Source organism: Buteo buteo, chromosome 4 (genome assembly GCF_964188355.1).
Source record: "Buteo buteo chromosome 4, bButBut1.hap1.1, whole genome shotgun sequence".
NCBI lineage: Eukaryota > Metazoa > Chordata > Aves > Accipitriformes > Accipitridae > Buteo > Buteo buteo.
In genome coordinates, this window is record NC_134174.1 from 45,273,522 (window position 1) to 45,291,133 (window position 17,612).

General features: G+C 43.8%; 2 protein-coding genes across 22 annotated transcripts in view; one reads left to right on the forward strand and one right to left on the reverse strand.

Annotated features, from left to right (window-relative positions):
- The window catches only part of NDST2 (N-deacetylase and N-sulfotransferase 2), a 136,875-nt gene extending 131,875 nt beyond the window's left edge, over positions 1–5,000 (forward strand). For 9 of the 10 annotated variants that reach the window (XM_075025743.1, XM_075025740.1, XM_075025747.1 and 6 more), the window contains 3 exons: positions 1,172–1,281; positions 2,777–2,879; positions 3,036–4,997. In XM_075025743.1, the coding sequence (XP_074881844.1) occupies positions 1,172–1,281; positions 2,777–2,879; positions 3,036–3,161 (339 nt within the window). In that variant the 3' untranslated portion in view covers positions 3,162–4,997. Of the gene's footprint in view, positions 1–1,171; positions 1,282–2,776; positions 2,880–3,035 lie in introns of all 10 variants that reach the window. The other variant, XM_075025749.1, reaches the window with a different exon arrangement.
- Positions 1–17,612, reverse strand: part of ZSWIM8 (zinc finger SWIM-type containing 8) — a 103,742-nt gene that overhangs the window by 28,195 nt on the left and 57,935 nt on the right. For 3 of the 12 annotated variants that reach the window (XR_012650098.1, XR_012650097.1, XR_012650099.1), the window contains exons 24-29: positions 16,214–16,333; positions 15,144–15,322; positions 13,647–13,856; positions 7,398–11,188; positions 2,555–2,621; positions 2,331–2,393 (exon numbers count right to left, since the gene is read on the reverse strand). Coding sequence is in view for 5 of the 12 variants with exons in the window: in XM_075025735.1 (XP_074881836.1) it covers positions 13,653–13,856; positions 15,144–15,322; positions 16,214–16,333 (503 nt within the window). In the remaining 7 variants the exon portion in view is untranslated. The other 9 variants (XM_075025736.1, XM_075025737.1, XM_075025734.1 and 6 more) reach the window with 7 other exon arrangements.

Consider the following 17,612-nt stretch of genomic DNA (forward strand, 5'->3'; position numbering starts at 1 on the left):
AATCAGGCTTGAATACTCCAATTTTGCATTTTATTGTATTTGTAAAACTAAATGAGTGCAGGGGGATACTGTGATCTCCCAGACTGCTCCACAATATTGAGAAGTTCAGCAAGAACAGCAGTGTTAGCACTCCCTTCCTTTCATCTTGGCAGCCTGCAGCCCAGGGACCCTCTTCAGGCCCAGTAAGTGTTCAGCTACTTGCTGCAGTTTCATGGGTTTAGAGAGAGGCTCTTGGACTCTGTCACTTGTTAGTTTCTGTGTTGTGAAGACTTTAGCTGTCTGCTGAAGGGAAATTTTGCTGCAGAGATGTCAGGATTCTGTGTTTTGTGTATAAATTTGGAAAAAGTCAATTAATAGACAGTATAGATCATTACTGTCTCCAAATTTCCAAGAAATTTATAAACTGTCCAACACAGTGTGAATCAGGATGTGTTCTTTAAAGTTCCTTTCTGCTGCTGGGATTATCCTTACAGTCTGTAATCTGGCAGAGGCTTATAATGCCCATTTAGTCTCTTATTCTTTGACAAAGCAGCAGCCTAAACCATACATGACAGATCTGCCAAGTTGAAAAGAGACATGGAAAAACATTCTTGGGCTTCTATCTCATTGCCTCATTCCTGGAGGTTACTGCTGTGAGGAATAATAGAGCCAGACACGCCATCCTTGTACTTACTGTGGGTCAGGGTCTCCTACTTCAGTTCATGCGACTATTTTTCTGTTCTGTTCTTTGAAATAGGTAATTAATTAGCACAAATGTTATTTGTTATTGTCTATCATACATGTAACAGGAGAATAACCATAGGTTACAGAAGAATACTTAGCAGAATGGCTGCTGAGATCAAAAAAGAATACGAGGTTTCCAGAGACAATCTATAAATCATGCTACTGATGGGCCTTAGTGCTTAGTTACAGGGCATTTGGCCAAAGGCAAGTTTATTAAGCAAAGCCTGTCATGATCTACTGTTTTATGGTACTTGTGGCCTGTATCAAAACTTCTCTATCTGTGGTGACAAACGGGCCATATCCCCTCACCATGTTGCTCTAGAATAAACAGGCTTTGGCAGCCTTTACTCACAGGCACAAAGGCCAGGGGCAGTTTTGAGATCCAGGAAGCTCATGCGTGTCATTCAGCACAAACTGTCAGAGGCTAAGGCAGCTGCTCTCTTTTCAGCTTCTCATTGTGGATGGCCAGGAGCTGAGACACAACCCTGCCTCTGTCATGGACAACATCCAGAAGTTCTTAGGAGTTACACCGCTCTTTAACTACACCCAGGCCCTCAGGTAGGGAAATTGGTTTGGGGAGGATGCTTTCTTAGCCAAGTGTGATACTAATGAGCACTTGATTGGAAGAATACTTAGCTCTGACTACATGACCTGCTAAGGTTTCAGAGGTATGCCTAACCCTAAAAGTAGGTTCAGATAGCATGAGATGCTATGCCGAGACTGGAATCATAGCTTTGTCTTTCTAGAAATGATAGGGGAAGGGGTGTTTTTTGGCACTGTCATGGAGAAGCGTGAAGTTGCTCACAGCAGTAATTACAATTTGGTCTTTGTGGTTTCAGAAAAGGTGCTGGAATTATTAGCACTCCTTATGCTTTGTGTTATACCTATATCTGACAGAAAGTAGAGGAGGTATGATAAAAAAATATATGATGAGCTGCTCATATCTTCAACCAGATGGAGATTAGGGACACATCGCACAGCTTTGAGGTAAAGAGCCTATTATTACAGAAGGCATGGAGTTGACAGGTGCCCAGAGCTATCTGAGGAAGTGTTAGCAGAGGCACTACCTTACTCTTACTAAGTTGAAGAATGTTACTCAGCCATTACTGTGATCTTGCCCAAAGTGCAAGTGCAATTAATCTGAATAGATTAACTGCTAGTTGAAGGTGAACTGTGGACATATCAGTCTTCAGTGAAAATCCTGCAAGCCCACTGGAGATCCTGAATATTGTTCCTTGCAGCTGCAACCTGTTTTCCCATCTTCTCTGCTATCACAGCCTATGCTAGTTGAGGGTCGCAGGTGCTGCACATGTGTGTAGGCAATTGGCAATTGTCCCTTCCTTTAACAGTAAAGAGAGGAGAACCAATTCAATTCTCCCACAGTTGTTTTCCAAGTGGATGTCACATAGCTCCCCAGGGGAGGCCAGATTTAGAGAAATGGCAGATTACTTGAAAGCCTTACTTGCTGAAGCCCATGTGGTGATGGTAAATGGACTATTTACAGTAGTGGTACTGGGTGGTACCTTCAGCCAGGGTCAGAAAATAAATGGTATTGGTCAGCTGGCCTCAGAGTTTGGTAGAGGTACTTGCTCAAACCTCAGGCTCACCTTTAGCCAGTTGAGGAGACAGGACAGACCAGACCAGACATGGTTCCCAGCATTGCCTTATACCTGTGTTTAAGCAAGAAAAGAAAAACTGACTCTAAATGGTCGGGGGATTCTCTAATACTTCTCCATGAGGAGATGTAAAAGAATTTACATACAGTAAAACATTGATTATTATTCTCCCCCCACCCCAAGCTTAACAGACAAATATTGTAACACCACATTACCTCTGAAATTTGCAAAAAGCTGAAACAGTCATGGTTGTAATGGATTTCTTGTCAAAGTAGTCAAGTGCTAAAAAAAAAGGAATCAATACCACAAATAAATAAATAAAACCCAAACCCAATTTGTAAAGCACTGAAATGGAAAATACCTATGGAGTTACTTAATTTCTGCTGCTACTAATTGGGCATGTGGCTGTATCTTTTAAAGACAAGTGTCCTTTTCAGATTTGATGAAGCAAAAGGATTTTGGTGCCAGCTGCTAGATGGAGGAAAAACTAAATGCCTAGGAAAGAGTAAAGGAAGAAAATACCCTGATATGGATTCCTCGGTGAGTAACTGTCTCAAATCTGTTGGCAGCAAGAGGTGTAGAAACATCCCAGCAAACCAACCTGGATTTTCTTATCATCTGTGTCCTAGATTACCTATGGATGTGTTGAGGGTAACATTTTCTTTCACACTAATGTGGTCTGTGTTTTCCACACAGTCACGGCTGTTCCTAAGAGACTTCTACCGGGAGCACAACATTGAATTATCCAAGCTGATGAACAGACTTGGGCAGCCCCTTCCAACCTGGCTCCGAGAGGAACTGCAGAACTCCAGCTGGAGCTGAGAGGGATTCCCTTGCCCCCAGTGCCATTGGGATGTGTGGTGCTCCGAAGTGTGCTATGATGCCATCTCTTGTCAAGCCAAAACAACTGGACAAATGAGGAGGAGCAAGAATGTGCATGTAGAGCCTTTCCCCACCATTGGGAAGGGCTCCTGCCTCTGACACTGCCCTGGGGCATGGAGTGCAAGTCACATTCTTGAGTATTAATGGTGTGTTACACTTTGACTTTTACTTACAGGAAGGATTTGGAACACCTGCCCTACTTTGAGCAGTGGAGAGAGCATGGTTAACACTTTGTTTAAATTACTCTTCTCAGTATATGAAACAGGGACTAGCTGCAGGGTTAATGTATTACTCTTCTGAGTCCAGAAGTAAGCTATTAAGAGATGAGCTATTGAGCCCACTGCTGAGAAAAGAGCAGCAGCTTAATAAAAGGGGAATCTAGTCCAGTGAACCCCAGCTTTTATCCAGTAGTCTGTTTGGCAACAGCAAGGTACAAGAATGCCTTGTTCCTCCCCATGCAGGGTACAGTGGCCATGATCATTACTTACAGTGCCACTGTGTGTGGCTGCTGGGGACTGCACCTTCTTGGAGGCTGATGTAATAGATGTAAGATTGTTTCTCCTTACCTACAGCATTGTTGGTGTGATACAGTGTCCAGTGACTTTGGTCAGTGGGCAGTGGGAGATAAGGCAAAGCTGCAGATAGTGACACACAGAATTAATTTGTTTTCTTAGGGAAAAGGTTGCTATGTGTGGCAACGCAGCAAGTATTTCTCTGCAGGGACTTTAGACATTTCAAAAGATAACCGAGGAGCCGTATGTCCCCTTAGAGCACTCTGGAGGCATGTGTTAGTGCAGTACAGCAGCCGGGGGAGGCAAAGCTCAGGTATTGTAAAATAAGGCTGATGCAGCTGAAAACAGACAATTCAGTTCCCCATGTCTGATCAGCTTAAAAAAAAAAAAAAAAAAGTAATGTTTTTCTCTTTCCAACAGCTCCAGGGCCCCTACCACATATGCTGATAGCTAGCATCTGTTTTAATTCCCTTGCTATCAAAGGAGAAAAGCAAAAAGCAGTTAAAAATATTGTTCAGATATAAAGGGAAGGCTTGGAGTTAGAAGTGGTTTCCTATGTCCAAAAGGGGCTGTTTGTTCAGTTTACTACTTCTGCACATAGTCAAGTAAGTACACTAAGGTGCTTTGCCTCCTCCTGTAGTTGCTGCATAATTATTCTCAGAGGAAATCCTCCATCATGGTTGTACATGTTTTCTGTCACTGAGCCATGGGCTTCTGGAATTGTGTGGGCCATCGCCGCTCCCTCCCATGCACCAATAGTGCTTGGAGATTGCTGCAGTTCCAGAGGACAGAGGACATATGAACACAGATTATGGAAACTCCCACAACTGTCATAAGCTCCTTTTCTCCTATCCAGAGAGAAGTTGCTTCAACCAAGCTTTTCCATTGAGCCTTAGGTATTGTGTATTTCTGAATGAATGGTGCATTTACCGTTGTATGTAAATGTATATAGTATGCAATATAGTATTTTATTTCATGTGCCCTTGGAAAGGGTTATTTTGTGCAGCCAAAAAAAGGACAGAAAGACTAGAAACCCCTCTCTCATTCCTGGTGGAGAGAAGAGCCTGACTTCCTGCACTGGATTCATGTATAGCATCATTCACATTGAATGATAATGAAGAAATTCTTGGCTCTTGAAGCTGAGCACAAGTGTCTGAATAAAGGCTAGAAGTAGTAGTAAGTGGAGAATCAATAAATGTACTACTTATTTTTCTTCTTTGTGATGACTTGGAGTGATGTCATGGACCCTAAGTTGGTAGAAGGGTAAGAAAAAACAGAAGAACCTGGTATTTGGGAGGGCAACAAAGGTGTTTAACTTAAATTTGTAACAACACAGAAACAGTGTCCTAAGGCTTGTTTCTCTGCAAGTGCTCCTGTAGGCTTGCAGAAGCTGGCATAGCACACAACCTCTAGTTTAAGAGAGTCATTCTTACTGGTTTGCACTAGTGATGGCTTTTGGGCCATCCCTGGCTTCTGCAGTAGTTTCCAGCTGCTGTGCTGCAGCAACAAAGCTTTGCTGTGCACCTCCTGTCCAGGTGTGCTCTGTCACCTGGCCTGGGCCAGCAGACCTAGAGTAATAAGCAACCTTACATTGAACTGGAAGCAAAACATTGTTTAAATAGTCACAGTTGTGTCAGCATTATAAAACAGCCTTACAGCTCTCACTTCACCAAGCACGTCACAAATAAACACAGCAGCAGCAGAGCAGCTATTTTTGCATGCTGCCACAGGAGGAGGAGGATCCCGGACCAATGCTACTGATGCTCTATTAAACACAGTTTCCTGCTCTTAATCCATTATAGGGTGTCGCTCACTTACACAATTACTTCATACTTTACCTCAGACTATGGTACATCTTTGAGGAGATGGATTTAAACATTAAAAGAATCAAGGTATCGGGAATAAGTGCTGGGAGGGGCTCACTGAATGTCAGGGTTAGCTTACTGATGATAGTCCTTCACTCAAGGCAGCAAAGGACAGCTGTGTATTCTCATTTATTCTTTCCCTCCCCACAACTGCTTCATTTCTATGCTGTGCTTGTTCTTACTGCTTGTGCTAACAGCAAACAAATCACCTGCTGTGGTCAGATCCAAATGTGGGACAACCTTATCTGATCTAGCTGATGACAAGTTATTTTCAAATCTGGTAACTCCGTCTGACAGCACATTGCTGCAGAAACTACCTTCTTTCCAGACATCTCTTCAAAGCTGTGGAAACAAACACCCCCTCCTAAGAGAAGCTCTTAAAATATCAGCAGCTCTGTGATACCAAAAAGCCAACAAAAACATCTTTTCTAGCAGGATACACTGGTTACTAGGATACTGACCCATTAGGCACTTACACATTACAGACCCTCACACTTCATTGTGATAGTGGAAATAAACCTCATCTTCTTACCTCACTCTTTAGTAACAGGACTTCATGGTAAGCAATTCACTTCTAAGACAAGGAAAACAGTAAGCACAAAACATTACCTGAAAATTTTTTTGTAATGTATTAAAAATATTTTTGTAGTCCAATACATAGGAAACTGACCCATTTAAAAAGGAGTGATTTGACACAGGTATCAAAAAGGCATGCAATTGTAATAGAAACAGTAGCCAGGTCATATCACTCTTCAGAACTAGAAGGGTGTATGAAAGGTGAGAATTGGCAAAACAAACTATTTATTTATTTATTTATTTATTTATTTAAGAAAGCCATCAGTATCTATATACACCAACTTCAGAAAAGAAAGCTCAGCATATGAAGCTGGAACTTCTACTCACACACAACCTCTGGAATTCAATTGGGAAGATACTTAAAAGTAGGCTGCTAGCTCTTCCTACTAGGTACAGGAAATACTGGTATGAGTCTCAACTATAGGGTGAAGACCTTTTAAGGGAACTGGAAGAATGTCTTTCTAGGTGGCAGCATGTATCAACTCTACATAAACATCTGCAGTTTTCAACTAATGACAACACTGCAAAGGCAGAAGTCTGCAGCTCCCGAAGTCAGAACAACACACAAGAGTCTAGCTATATGAATCTAACAAGCAACTTGATCAAATCCTGATGTTTTTCAGCCCCCACACTCAGTTGGTAAGAGAATCCTTGATTCTTTGCTGGTCATTTTGCTGTATCAATAGTAACATGGCAAGAAAAGCAATGACAAACACAACTGAACATGCCACATGAATCTGAAAGTAACCTGTTCACCCCCCCCCTCCCCGCCTGAATCCTGAGTGTCTCCCAGCTGACATGCTGCAGCTGCAAGCAAGAAAACAAGACAGTAGGAGCTAACACACACAGGCTAAAACACGCATGGGCACACGTGTTTTCAGCAGGCTGCCTCAAGCCACGAACAGTATCATCACACAGCAAGACATGGCTTGAGCTCTGGTACCTCTGCTCCAGTCATCAGGGCTTTACCTACAGTTTATTTCTTTCCCCTTTTTCTTAAAGGCAAGGGTTGGGGGGGGAGCATAAACACTGAGCATTGTTAAGATTAGGAACTAATGCTTGCCTCTGGGAAACAATTTGCAAGCTGGTTTTGCTACAAAAAAAAAGTATTCCTGACACTCATCTCCACTGCTCTTGAGAACAATATAGAAATAATTTATTAATCCATCTATTTTTGGCTTTCAAGAGTGGATTTCTTCCCATTCTCATCTATATAGACTTACCAACTTGCCAGTCTCCAAAATGCTTGTAAACGAGCACATCCATAATGGTGACACTGCCCCAGCAGTCTGAAACCCAGCTCATGTTTATTTCACCTATGGTAACAAACGATCTTAAATCAGGCTGATCTCAGAACCCCTCAAGTCATTGGAAAAGGTGCATTTCAAGACTTACTTAGAACAACAATGTGTTGACACTAAGGCCCTGCACAATGGCTGCCCTTTAAGCCCCCAACTTCCTGACAGAGAAGCTCTCCTGGCTGACTTAAATGAGGCAAAAAGTAAAGCATGACATGGAAGGAAATTGTGGGAACCCAGTCCCCATTCATAGTGCATGCTATCTATGTACATGTACTATATACAATAGACTTTTAATGCATTTCCAGCAGTTTCCCTATCTTGTAGCTCACATCCCCTTCATGGCAGTAAATTGTGCAGTGTGGCAATGAATGCTGTAACTGTAAGCAGGCAACGCCAACAAGAAAAACATCACTTACTTGCTTACAGAGCACTCACTTGTCTTTACAACAAGAAACACTATGAAGTAGTGAAGTTACCTTCTAACAGCACACAAAGTTTGCATTTGGACAATACCCCTGAGTAAAAGCATTAACTAGTCATAGGCTCAAACAAAAACCCTAGCACAGAATAGCCCCAAGCTATTACAGATTAATGCAGCTTTTACAGATTAATGCCACTCTTGGACAGGTGCCTCCACTACCCTGCCCCAAGTGCAAGTACCCTTAAAATGGAAACAGGAAGCAGAAAGAAGTTCAAAAGCCACATTTGAATTGTGCTCGGGCAGAGGGGTAGTGAGATGGGAGGTAGTTAAAAAAAACCAAAAAGTAGTACTATTTAAGAAAGACCCTCTTTACCATAATCATGTCATATGGCACAAATTTGAGCACAGAAAGAAAAAACACAAAACATTCTAAATAAATAAACTGTAGTTGAGAGCCGATCATGCCGTCAGTAGGGCTTAAAAGCAAAGTCAGTCATACAACAGTCATGGTTATCAAATGCTGAGAAGTCCTCATGGCTCAACCTGCGTGGTTTTTTTTGTTTTTTTTGTTGGTTTTTTTTTTTAAGTAAGCTGGAAAAAGGAGAGGCATCAGTAGCAGACTGTAAGCACACTTCTGTTTCAGCACAATTCCCCCCAGATGCATCCTAGAAAATTCATTTTAATATCCTGCCCCTCTCTTATCACCTAGGTAAGAAAAATACAACTTCCCAACTCCTACATAAAACGATTTCAAATTGATGTCCTGTTACAGCTGACTGATTTATAGCAGGAGGTGGTGATAAACTTTATAGATACTTCAACACTTACTCCATTTCCATTGACTCTGGCATTTGCAAGGCTGTCCAGTGCACTCTAGCACTGTGTAGCCATAGCCGAGCTAGTGCTAAATAAGCTGGGAAAGTAAAAGCCTGTATTCTGCTCCAAAATACAACAGTGCTAGGCTTGATAAAATCCAAACCCACGCAAAGAATTAAACAGTTTGGGTTCAACAACTCCCCAGGAGGCTATTTCTGAATGGAAAATACATATACCAAATAAATATTAGTAACAGTAAAGAAAACTAGACAGAAACACACTTTTCAGCTAACTGCAGCTGTACCTGTTGCTAGGCACGTTGCTTCATCAGATGACAACTCCAACTCAACTTGTTCATGGGCTGTAAAGACACTTTAGTGTCCAAAGGCAAATACTGTTCTGCTAACTCATATTCCTGGAAAGTGCTTCCAAAGGAAAACTTTCACAGGCAAGAAAGATAATTGTAGGTGAGCACGTCCAGAGAGGGAGGAGGGGAATCGGCCCTCTCAGAGGTTGGCATGCCTGATCTACACAGAAAAAGGGTACCTGCAGCACGAGATGTCTTCCAAGGAATAAGGCTTGCAATGACTAAAACCTTTATTTTATCCATTCCATAAGAGCAAAAGTCACACTATTCCTTCCAATGAGCCAAACAGCCAAAAGTCCAGATGCAATGTTGGCATGTCATCTACCAACCACACTAATGCCAAGATTTTACCCCTGAACACTCAGAAACTCTGCAGGGATCAACAGGTTAAGCTCTAGAAACACTGCTGTCTCAGATACAGGGTAAGAGTGCATACAAAGACAAGGGTAAAGACACTACATGGCCACCCACTAAGGTCCTCAGGGAAGGGGAGGGGGGGAGGAAGGCCCTTTCACTTACAGTACCTCATCTGTATCTTCTCACACCCTGTCCCTGACGTTTTTTTATATATGGCCCCCACTGTGTAGAGATACATATATATAAAATGAGACACAGAGGGAATTTCCAACTTTAAGGAGTTGCTTGTAAGTATCCTAACACTGGAACACCATTTTCTTTTATCTGCATCTTCTTTTATCTGCATTCTTGGACAAAGCATCAAAATGCACATCTGTGCACCATGCCAAATTGTTTAGCTCAAGTACCCATGAAACTTCAAGTGCAGACAGTGGGTTAACTCAGAGTACAAGGCTGCTCTTAGTGCAATGCCCTAATTAGGACTATTAAGCAGTTTGATCTTCAACACTAGCAGGACAGTGAAAACCGCCCTACAGGTATCTTGCAGTAAAGACATCAGCCATTTCTCAGCTGGTTTCATCTGCACCTGTACAAATTTGACTTCTCCAACTCCCCACTGAAGTGAGCTGTTATTTCCGGAGACACTAAAAGCTAAAAGGGAAAGTACAATTCCTGTGGTCACAAGAAGAAACAAATCTGGCAAGTGAAAGCAAGTCATTGTGAACAAAGAACACAGGAAGTAGTCTGAAAACCTCATTCGTCTTACCTTCAAGGAACAGACAGTGAATTAGACTTCACCAAACGTGACAATAACCCATTGCAATAACCCATCACAGAATATCATCTGTCTTCATGCAAGTGGGGGCCAGGCCCTATCCAGACAAATACCTGTAGCTATTAGTACTGACTAAATTCAGCATTTGCTACCCAACCTGGGAAGAGGTGGTTGCCAACACAAAGAACAGCTTCTCAGCTATGTAAAACCATTTCTAGAAGAGCTCTAAAGCATCCAGCTGTTGTGGCAGCTGCCCTTCACTGCAGCTACTTCACGTGTTGCTGGTAAGAGTGAGGACCTAGAGAACGTTTGCTCTGAGTGAAAAAACACATGGATTAACTGAAGTCAAAGGAAATTTGAGTTGGCTGCAACCTCTGCTTTCTTACAGGTCATCTTCTGAAATGTCTTTTCAGAACTTCTGAGCCTCAGTATTTTCCCCATTCCTGGAATAGTGACCAAACTAACAAGACTGCACTGGGTAATAATTTTTCTGCCTTAATAGTAGATTAATGCTTCTGGGGCCACCAGGGCTCATCTCATCTCTCATAAAAGAAAAATACCTCAAGAACCTCCCAGCCACATGGCGAGAAAAAACATCACCATCTCCTTTCTCACTTTCTACTTTATCCTGTCCTGGCTTAGATATATTTCCATGGGACATGGCTCAGGAACAACAACAGATTAACAGATGCAGAGATCCAAGACTGAAAGTGTGTTCTGGAAGACCTGAATAAATGAGGGTATAGCACCTCCACACAGCTCCCATCTCTGTCTGCTCACTCTAAGGAATTTCTTCAGAGAAAAGACTAGAAACTTCTGAAACAACCGACCTGTGCCTCATACCACCAAGCTGCTTGTTCAGTCAATGTCAGCCTGAGGTGAGATTCCCTGGCTCTTCCTCTGTTTGGTCTCTGCCGCTGCTGGAAGACAACTCTGACAGGGTCTGTCATATGGAAGCAGTGCAATCTGTATGAGAGCTAGAATGGGTAAAATAACCAAAGAGAGAAAGTTTTGAGCACAGTGAAAGATAACGAGCATTGGGATTTCTTTTCTGTTACAGTCTTTATGGGGACTACACAGAATGAAAGCAAGTACACTTCCAGATAACGTCCATTCTAACCTCACAGTAAGCAGCTCCACTGTATTTTCCCAAAACAAGGATACTGGTTACAGTGCTTTCATGTTCCTGGTGTTTCTTAATTACAGTAGTCTGAAAACTTGCCTGCTCAGGATCTAAGTGTAGTCTTCTAATAGATATCACAGATAAGGCTCTGCCATTTCATTTCCCTATTCAGTCCGAATCCTCAATGCAGTAACAGTTACTTCTGCTCCTGATATTTAACACATTCAGCTCTTTTGCCCATTTGACTTCTGCTTCTTTCCTTCTAGAAGATGCTCCCCTCTTTTCCCCTAATTTTATCCTATAAGCAGTAGAAAGGAAAATATTAGACTTTATTAGAAAAATCATTTCTCTCTGAACTCCCTTCCCAGTTCTGAACATGCAAGAACCAGAGAGCACAGAAAGTGCTCCAGGAACCTAAACCTTCCAGACATCAGGCTGTGCTCTTCAGTCAAATCCAGGAGTTTTGCCGAGTAACAGGCAGCTCATAATCAACATGGAGTTTAGTTTATAAACCACAAAACTTAACACATTCTTACGAACATCAGCATTTATAACTAGCATGTAACTAGACACCTTATGGAGCAATACCAGGGGCCATAAGGAGATCTTTAAATAGTTACTGTTGCACAATCAGAAGTAGAGGAACCTCAGTCACGCTCTCTGGCCTGTGCAGTACACAAAGTCAAACCAAAGGAGCCCATTCATCTGTTTTGCCCTATGCCCATGAGCTAGATTGTTTATTTTTTAAGAGTATCATTGAAAATATCAAATACAAACAGGCACATATTTCTAGCTTGCAGAAACAAAAAGCTCCCCGTTGTCATTGGCTAAACCCAAGTAAGAAGCAAAAGACGTTACTACTGAGAAATGGATTCTTAACATCCATCAACCATCTGGCTTCCAGTTTTAAAAGCCCTGATATTTATGTGCTTCTATGCTTACAAATAGCAGTAGCCTTTTAAATTTCCTTGGCATAAAAATAAAAGCTTTCTAAAATTAATTTTCTGCAATGCTGTCCCTATTGGATATCTTGCATAGTCTACCAAACAACTCTAAACGCATGGTAACAGACCCCTAGCCTTCTTTAACAATAGCATGAAGGGTGAGCAGCTACTGTTTTGCACAATATTTTGGAAATACAAAGGTCTGCATTACCACACAATATCACTGGTGTCAAGACCAGGAAAGGAACCTGGTGGCTGGCAGAAGTGTAGGCAGAACATCCCAGGCTTAGAACCAACTCCCCTGACACCCACCAATGACCCAATCCGCACATACCTCAGCCTCTGCAGAGGCATGTCATTCTCATAGCAGTACCATACAAGAAACCATTGGCTCACAGCTTGTGTAAAACCTCTGGCCACCTGCCTTGTGCTGGACTGCTGTTCCCCAAACCAGGACAGCTATTTACCAAGGCTCGCAGGAGCTCCCACTGACACACAACTGGCCAGCTCCATCAGACTGTCAACATCATAGCAGAGAGAAGAGAGAGTCAGTCTAAGAAAACGAGTGTTTAATCAGGAAACAAGAAGAGACAAGGGATAAGAAACTGATTACAGAAGAGTAATACCCCAGCCAAAAGAAACACGATTGTACAACTCAGAACAACCAGAATCAAAACATCCTACGAGCCAGCAGTGCCCAGTGAGGGACACTCCTGAGAAAGAGCCCAAGCACTTCTGGCAGTCTCCAGGCAGCTCAGTGCAGTCATAGACTCTGACTGCCCAAGCTCCAGCCTCTGCCCTCAGCAGCTGCTGCAAAAAAGCTGCAGAGGTGGCCCTGACCCTGCTACTCCAGTCTCAGCTTCTCTCAGCAAGAGGTGCTGAAAGGAATGGAGGGAGCACTGGCTGTGCACAGCAGTCCCAGCCTCTCCCGACAGGAGTTGGTGTGTGGAGTAAGAGAAGCCCATACAAAAAAAAAGTTTACATATTTATAAATGCCAAAATAAATATTTAAGACAGAATCCCCCACCCCTCTAACACGTGCGTAATCACACTGCAAATTGCTCACAGGACAGCCTCCAGGGGCTCAGGGAAAAAAGCAGTGACTACACCACAGGGCAGCCAGCTCAACTTCCTTCTCATTTCCTGATACTTCTGAAGTCTGCAGCCCACTGGGAAGGAGGAGGAAGAGCGAGCAAAGCAGAGTGCCAACACGCAACAGTGCTGGAGAGGAATGTCATGGTATAAATACATCAGATAAGTGGTTTCCAACAAGTTAAAACTAAAATAAAAAAGACACCAGAAGGAAGGATGGTGTAAATGGAACTACAACTATGTGGGGCAAAGGGTTGTGTGTCCATGGAGCTCCACCTGCTGTCACGGCGAGAAGGTGGTCATTTCCAGAGAGACCCTTTGCCACAGCTCCTTTGTCTGCTTGCTGCGTTTTAGGTTCTGGAGAACATCATTAAACTGCATCATGCCCATGGGAGTCAGGCAGAAGGCGCTTCTGGCGCTGCGGATGGCATTCACAAAGTCATCGTAGTCAGCTGGAGTGAGATGGATCAGCCGATGATGGATGTACTGGATGGGAACAGGGAAAGAGCCTTAAGGTATTTGCTCGCCACCCTCATGTTGGTGACACTCAGAGGAGGACTCAAGAGCTCCCAGGGTGATAGATCACATGGTCCTGCTACCAGGTCCCGAGAGTCAGAGGCTCTGACAGAGAGCTAGGTCAAAAGACAGCAGTGTTGTATCTTACATCCTAACACGGCCAAGGCGAGTGTCCCCTCAGAGCATGAAAATGCACCACACAGCATCAGCAGGTGTTCTCTCCTTCATGAGCACCAAATTGTGTCATAGTACAGTGCAAAAGGGTCAGCTAACACTCCACCCCACCACCCACCAGCAACTAACTCTCACACCATTCATTCTGCAGGTTACACATGGGGACCCAGCATGTTCACCAGACCTCTCCTTTGCTAAGGGGTACGAAGGAGTAATGCTTGCACCAAGTTGCTACAAAATATCTCTAGGCTTAGCACTGTCACCTCCATCAGCTTCTCAACTAAGGCCCCAAAACTGCAGGTCCAGGTTTTAAGAAACCTATTTCCCTAATGTAGCTCAGAAAAAGAGCTTAAGTAAAGAAGCTGTCATTTCTCAAAAATATCACCTAGGTGATAGGACAGCTAATCCAACCCAGACAGTATGTCTACAGAATCACCCTCTGGTCATTTATTCAAGAGAAGTAGGTACAGGTGGGCTGTCCTGTTTACACTGTTTTAAGGAACAGGCAGGTCTGGTATTCCAGCTGGCTCGCTGAAACACATTTTTCCTGGTTTCAATAAATCCTGAGATATCTCATCCATACTGGTAGCTGACCAAGCCACTTCCACTATCAGTGCCAGCACTGGCACACCAGACAGCCATGCTAGGGCTTCACAACAAGGGGAAGACAGGTTACAAACAAGGAAAGGAAAAAAAAAAAAAAGATAGGCTAGGAAGGAAGGTGGACAGAGGGCTTGAAAACATAGCAAAGAAAAAGTACAGAAGTTAAAAGGTACAGGTAGCATTTGGAGGAAGAAAGAGGACAGGGAACACAGAACCACCCCATCCTTCATGGTTAGCACAGGAGGTGAGAGGCCCTGGAAGAAGCAGTACAATGAGGTCCTTTGTATGCAGCCTCCATACAAGCAAGCGATGCTTATTCTAGTCCCTGCTGAGGGAGAGGGATGCATCAGGCAAGGGACCAGTTTAGCTACGAGTACCCAAGGCCCCTTCCCCTCTGCACATACACACACACAGGCAGTATCTGCAAGGCAGGCAATGGCCTGGCAGCTTTGACAGGCAAGAAGACAGGCCACACGTTACCTGCATGTAGGCCTGTTGGCACCTCTGCACCAGCTGGTGGAAGGCTGGGGTGCGCAGGTGGTTGTGCACATGGGCAGGGTTGAGCCTCTGTAGAGCTTCCATGATGATCTCCTGGAGCACAAAAGGGCTCAGCACCCCCTTGGCCGCACCAACGCAAAACTGATGCACGTAGTTTACACCTGCACAGGAAGGAGAAGTCAGAACAACAGTGTTAAGGTAAGAGACACACAAGAAATCAAGTACTTGCCAGCAAGAACCTGGATTTGGAGCACCTTCTCAGTGTAATATATCCTCCAGCAAGCTTAGGGGAGATAAGTCTAGCAAACTCATGGGGTCAAGAGATCATTCATCAGGTCTGAGTAGAGACCAGGTACCACCTTAGTCACTGATATTCCCAGTTCACCTGTCTTTAAAGGGGATATGAAAGAAAACTGATGTGGCAAGGTAACTACAGAGGCAAGGACACACTGCACCTCCTCCCATTGCTTCTTGCCTACCCATCTAGGAAGCACCTGCAACCCCAGCACTCAGGTCTTAGGGAGGCTGGAGAGATAATCAAGCTTCCCCACTGCTGCCTACAGTGGACCTCCCCCAGCAGCAGCAGGAGAAGCCACACCACTAGACAGGCTGTTTGCAGAGGGGTGACAAAAAAGATCCAAGAGCAAAGTGGAAGTAAAACCAAAAACCAAACAATTGGTCGTTTGAGCACCTACTGCTATACAAGGTCTTCAGAAGGTGTAAGTATACGTAAGAAAGAGCAATACCTACAAGATAGTAGAAAGGGAAAAGAAAAAGTTGTTATAGAATGGAAGAGATACAAGCTCTGAGCCCTGTCCAACCCCATGCACTTAATCCAACGCCTCAAAATTCAACAGCATGTCTACAGAACCCAGAAATGGGACAACTGCCTGGACGGAAGAGCAGCAGGGATCTTCTGAAACATTCTCAGAAATGGGATCAGATACCAGGCTCACCCAATCTTTGAAGTTTGACTCTTTGGAGAGCTTTTTCCCACCATGGTCCAAATCCCAGCAAGTGGATTTCTGCTGAAGTACTGCTCTGAGCCTTACCTAACTTTGCAGCTAACCCAAGGAGCCATTTTACATCCTCTGTGTAGGGTGGGCTGCGGGAGAAGTTGTTGGGATGGTCGTTGTGAGCTCTTCGGCCAAGCATCTCCAGAGCCAGCATCCCTGTGAGAAAGGGGCAGCCAGAGTCAAGCAGCACTTCTGCCCAGTAAGACTTAGTCTAGCACTTCACTCACTGCAACACAACCTGATTGGCCTGCCCTTCATCAGCAGAAAATTCCCTAACTGAAAAGAGTCCAGAGTGAAATGAAAGGCCCATCTTGGAGCCTGTCACCACAGGCAGTATCTGCAAGAATGGCTGGATCTGCTGCTCCAGGCTGGGAAATCTGCACAGCCATCACACCTCACTAGAGCTGCAAAGAGACTCTCCACTAGCATCTACAGCAGGATCAAGAAGATAGCCCCAAAGGCTGCACTACAAAAGGTGTCCTGAAAGCAACGCATTTGCTCCAAATTTTGCAACAGAGAAGCTACCCAAATCAACTTACTCAGCTGCAAAGACAACAGGCCAACACTGAGCTGCAGTACTGTCAATCTGCAAACATTTCACTTATTCCATTACAGTTCTTCAGGCAAATTCTCCCATTTAAAGAGTTTTAAAATACCAACAGGCACTATGTCTTCATCCTCCAGACCCTCTCCCTCCCTCCCCTCGCTTCTCTGTTATTCGGGCTATTAAATGCCTTTCAAAGCTTACCACTGTGATGTTTCCAATGACATCAGCACCCCTTTCTGGCTAACAAGTACTTTCTTCTCTAGCTTTCAACAAAAAAAACTCAAGCAACCTCTAGATAGCCTTCCTTCCATTTTCTTCCTGTTTCCCTTTGTTTGCTACCCTGCGCTGGCTTTGCTTATCTTAGAGGCTTCCTTCTCCCTCCCCAGGTATCCAGTGGGTTGGACCATGACTATGTACAAGTAGCTTACTGCAATCTAAGCTCAAATCAGAAACCCCAAGACTGATATCCTTGCACTGATGGCAGTTCAGGCAGAAACTCTATTTCCTCATAACCAGCGTGACTGGGAAAGGAATGCGAATTACATACCCACTCTCCTCAAAATATAAGTTCCCTCCATGTCAGTCTTCAACAACCTAGCTGGAAAGGCACAGTGCACATCCCTCTGTGCCTCTGAAGACTCAGCTGGTATTATTAAACTAGAAGTGTGCCTGCACCATCCATGAGCCGCAGGAGCTGAACTCCATTGTTTTCACATAGTCACAACTTGCACAACCACATCCTCAGAGCCCTATCCAGACTCCTTTATGTACACCTGCTGAAAGGCAAGACTCTTCCCAGCTCTAACCCACTTAGCTTTCTCTTCTACTCTGATGGCTCTCAACAGCAGCTGTTCAATCTTCTGTTGCTTTGTGTCCATTTTTAGCCTC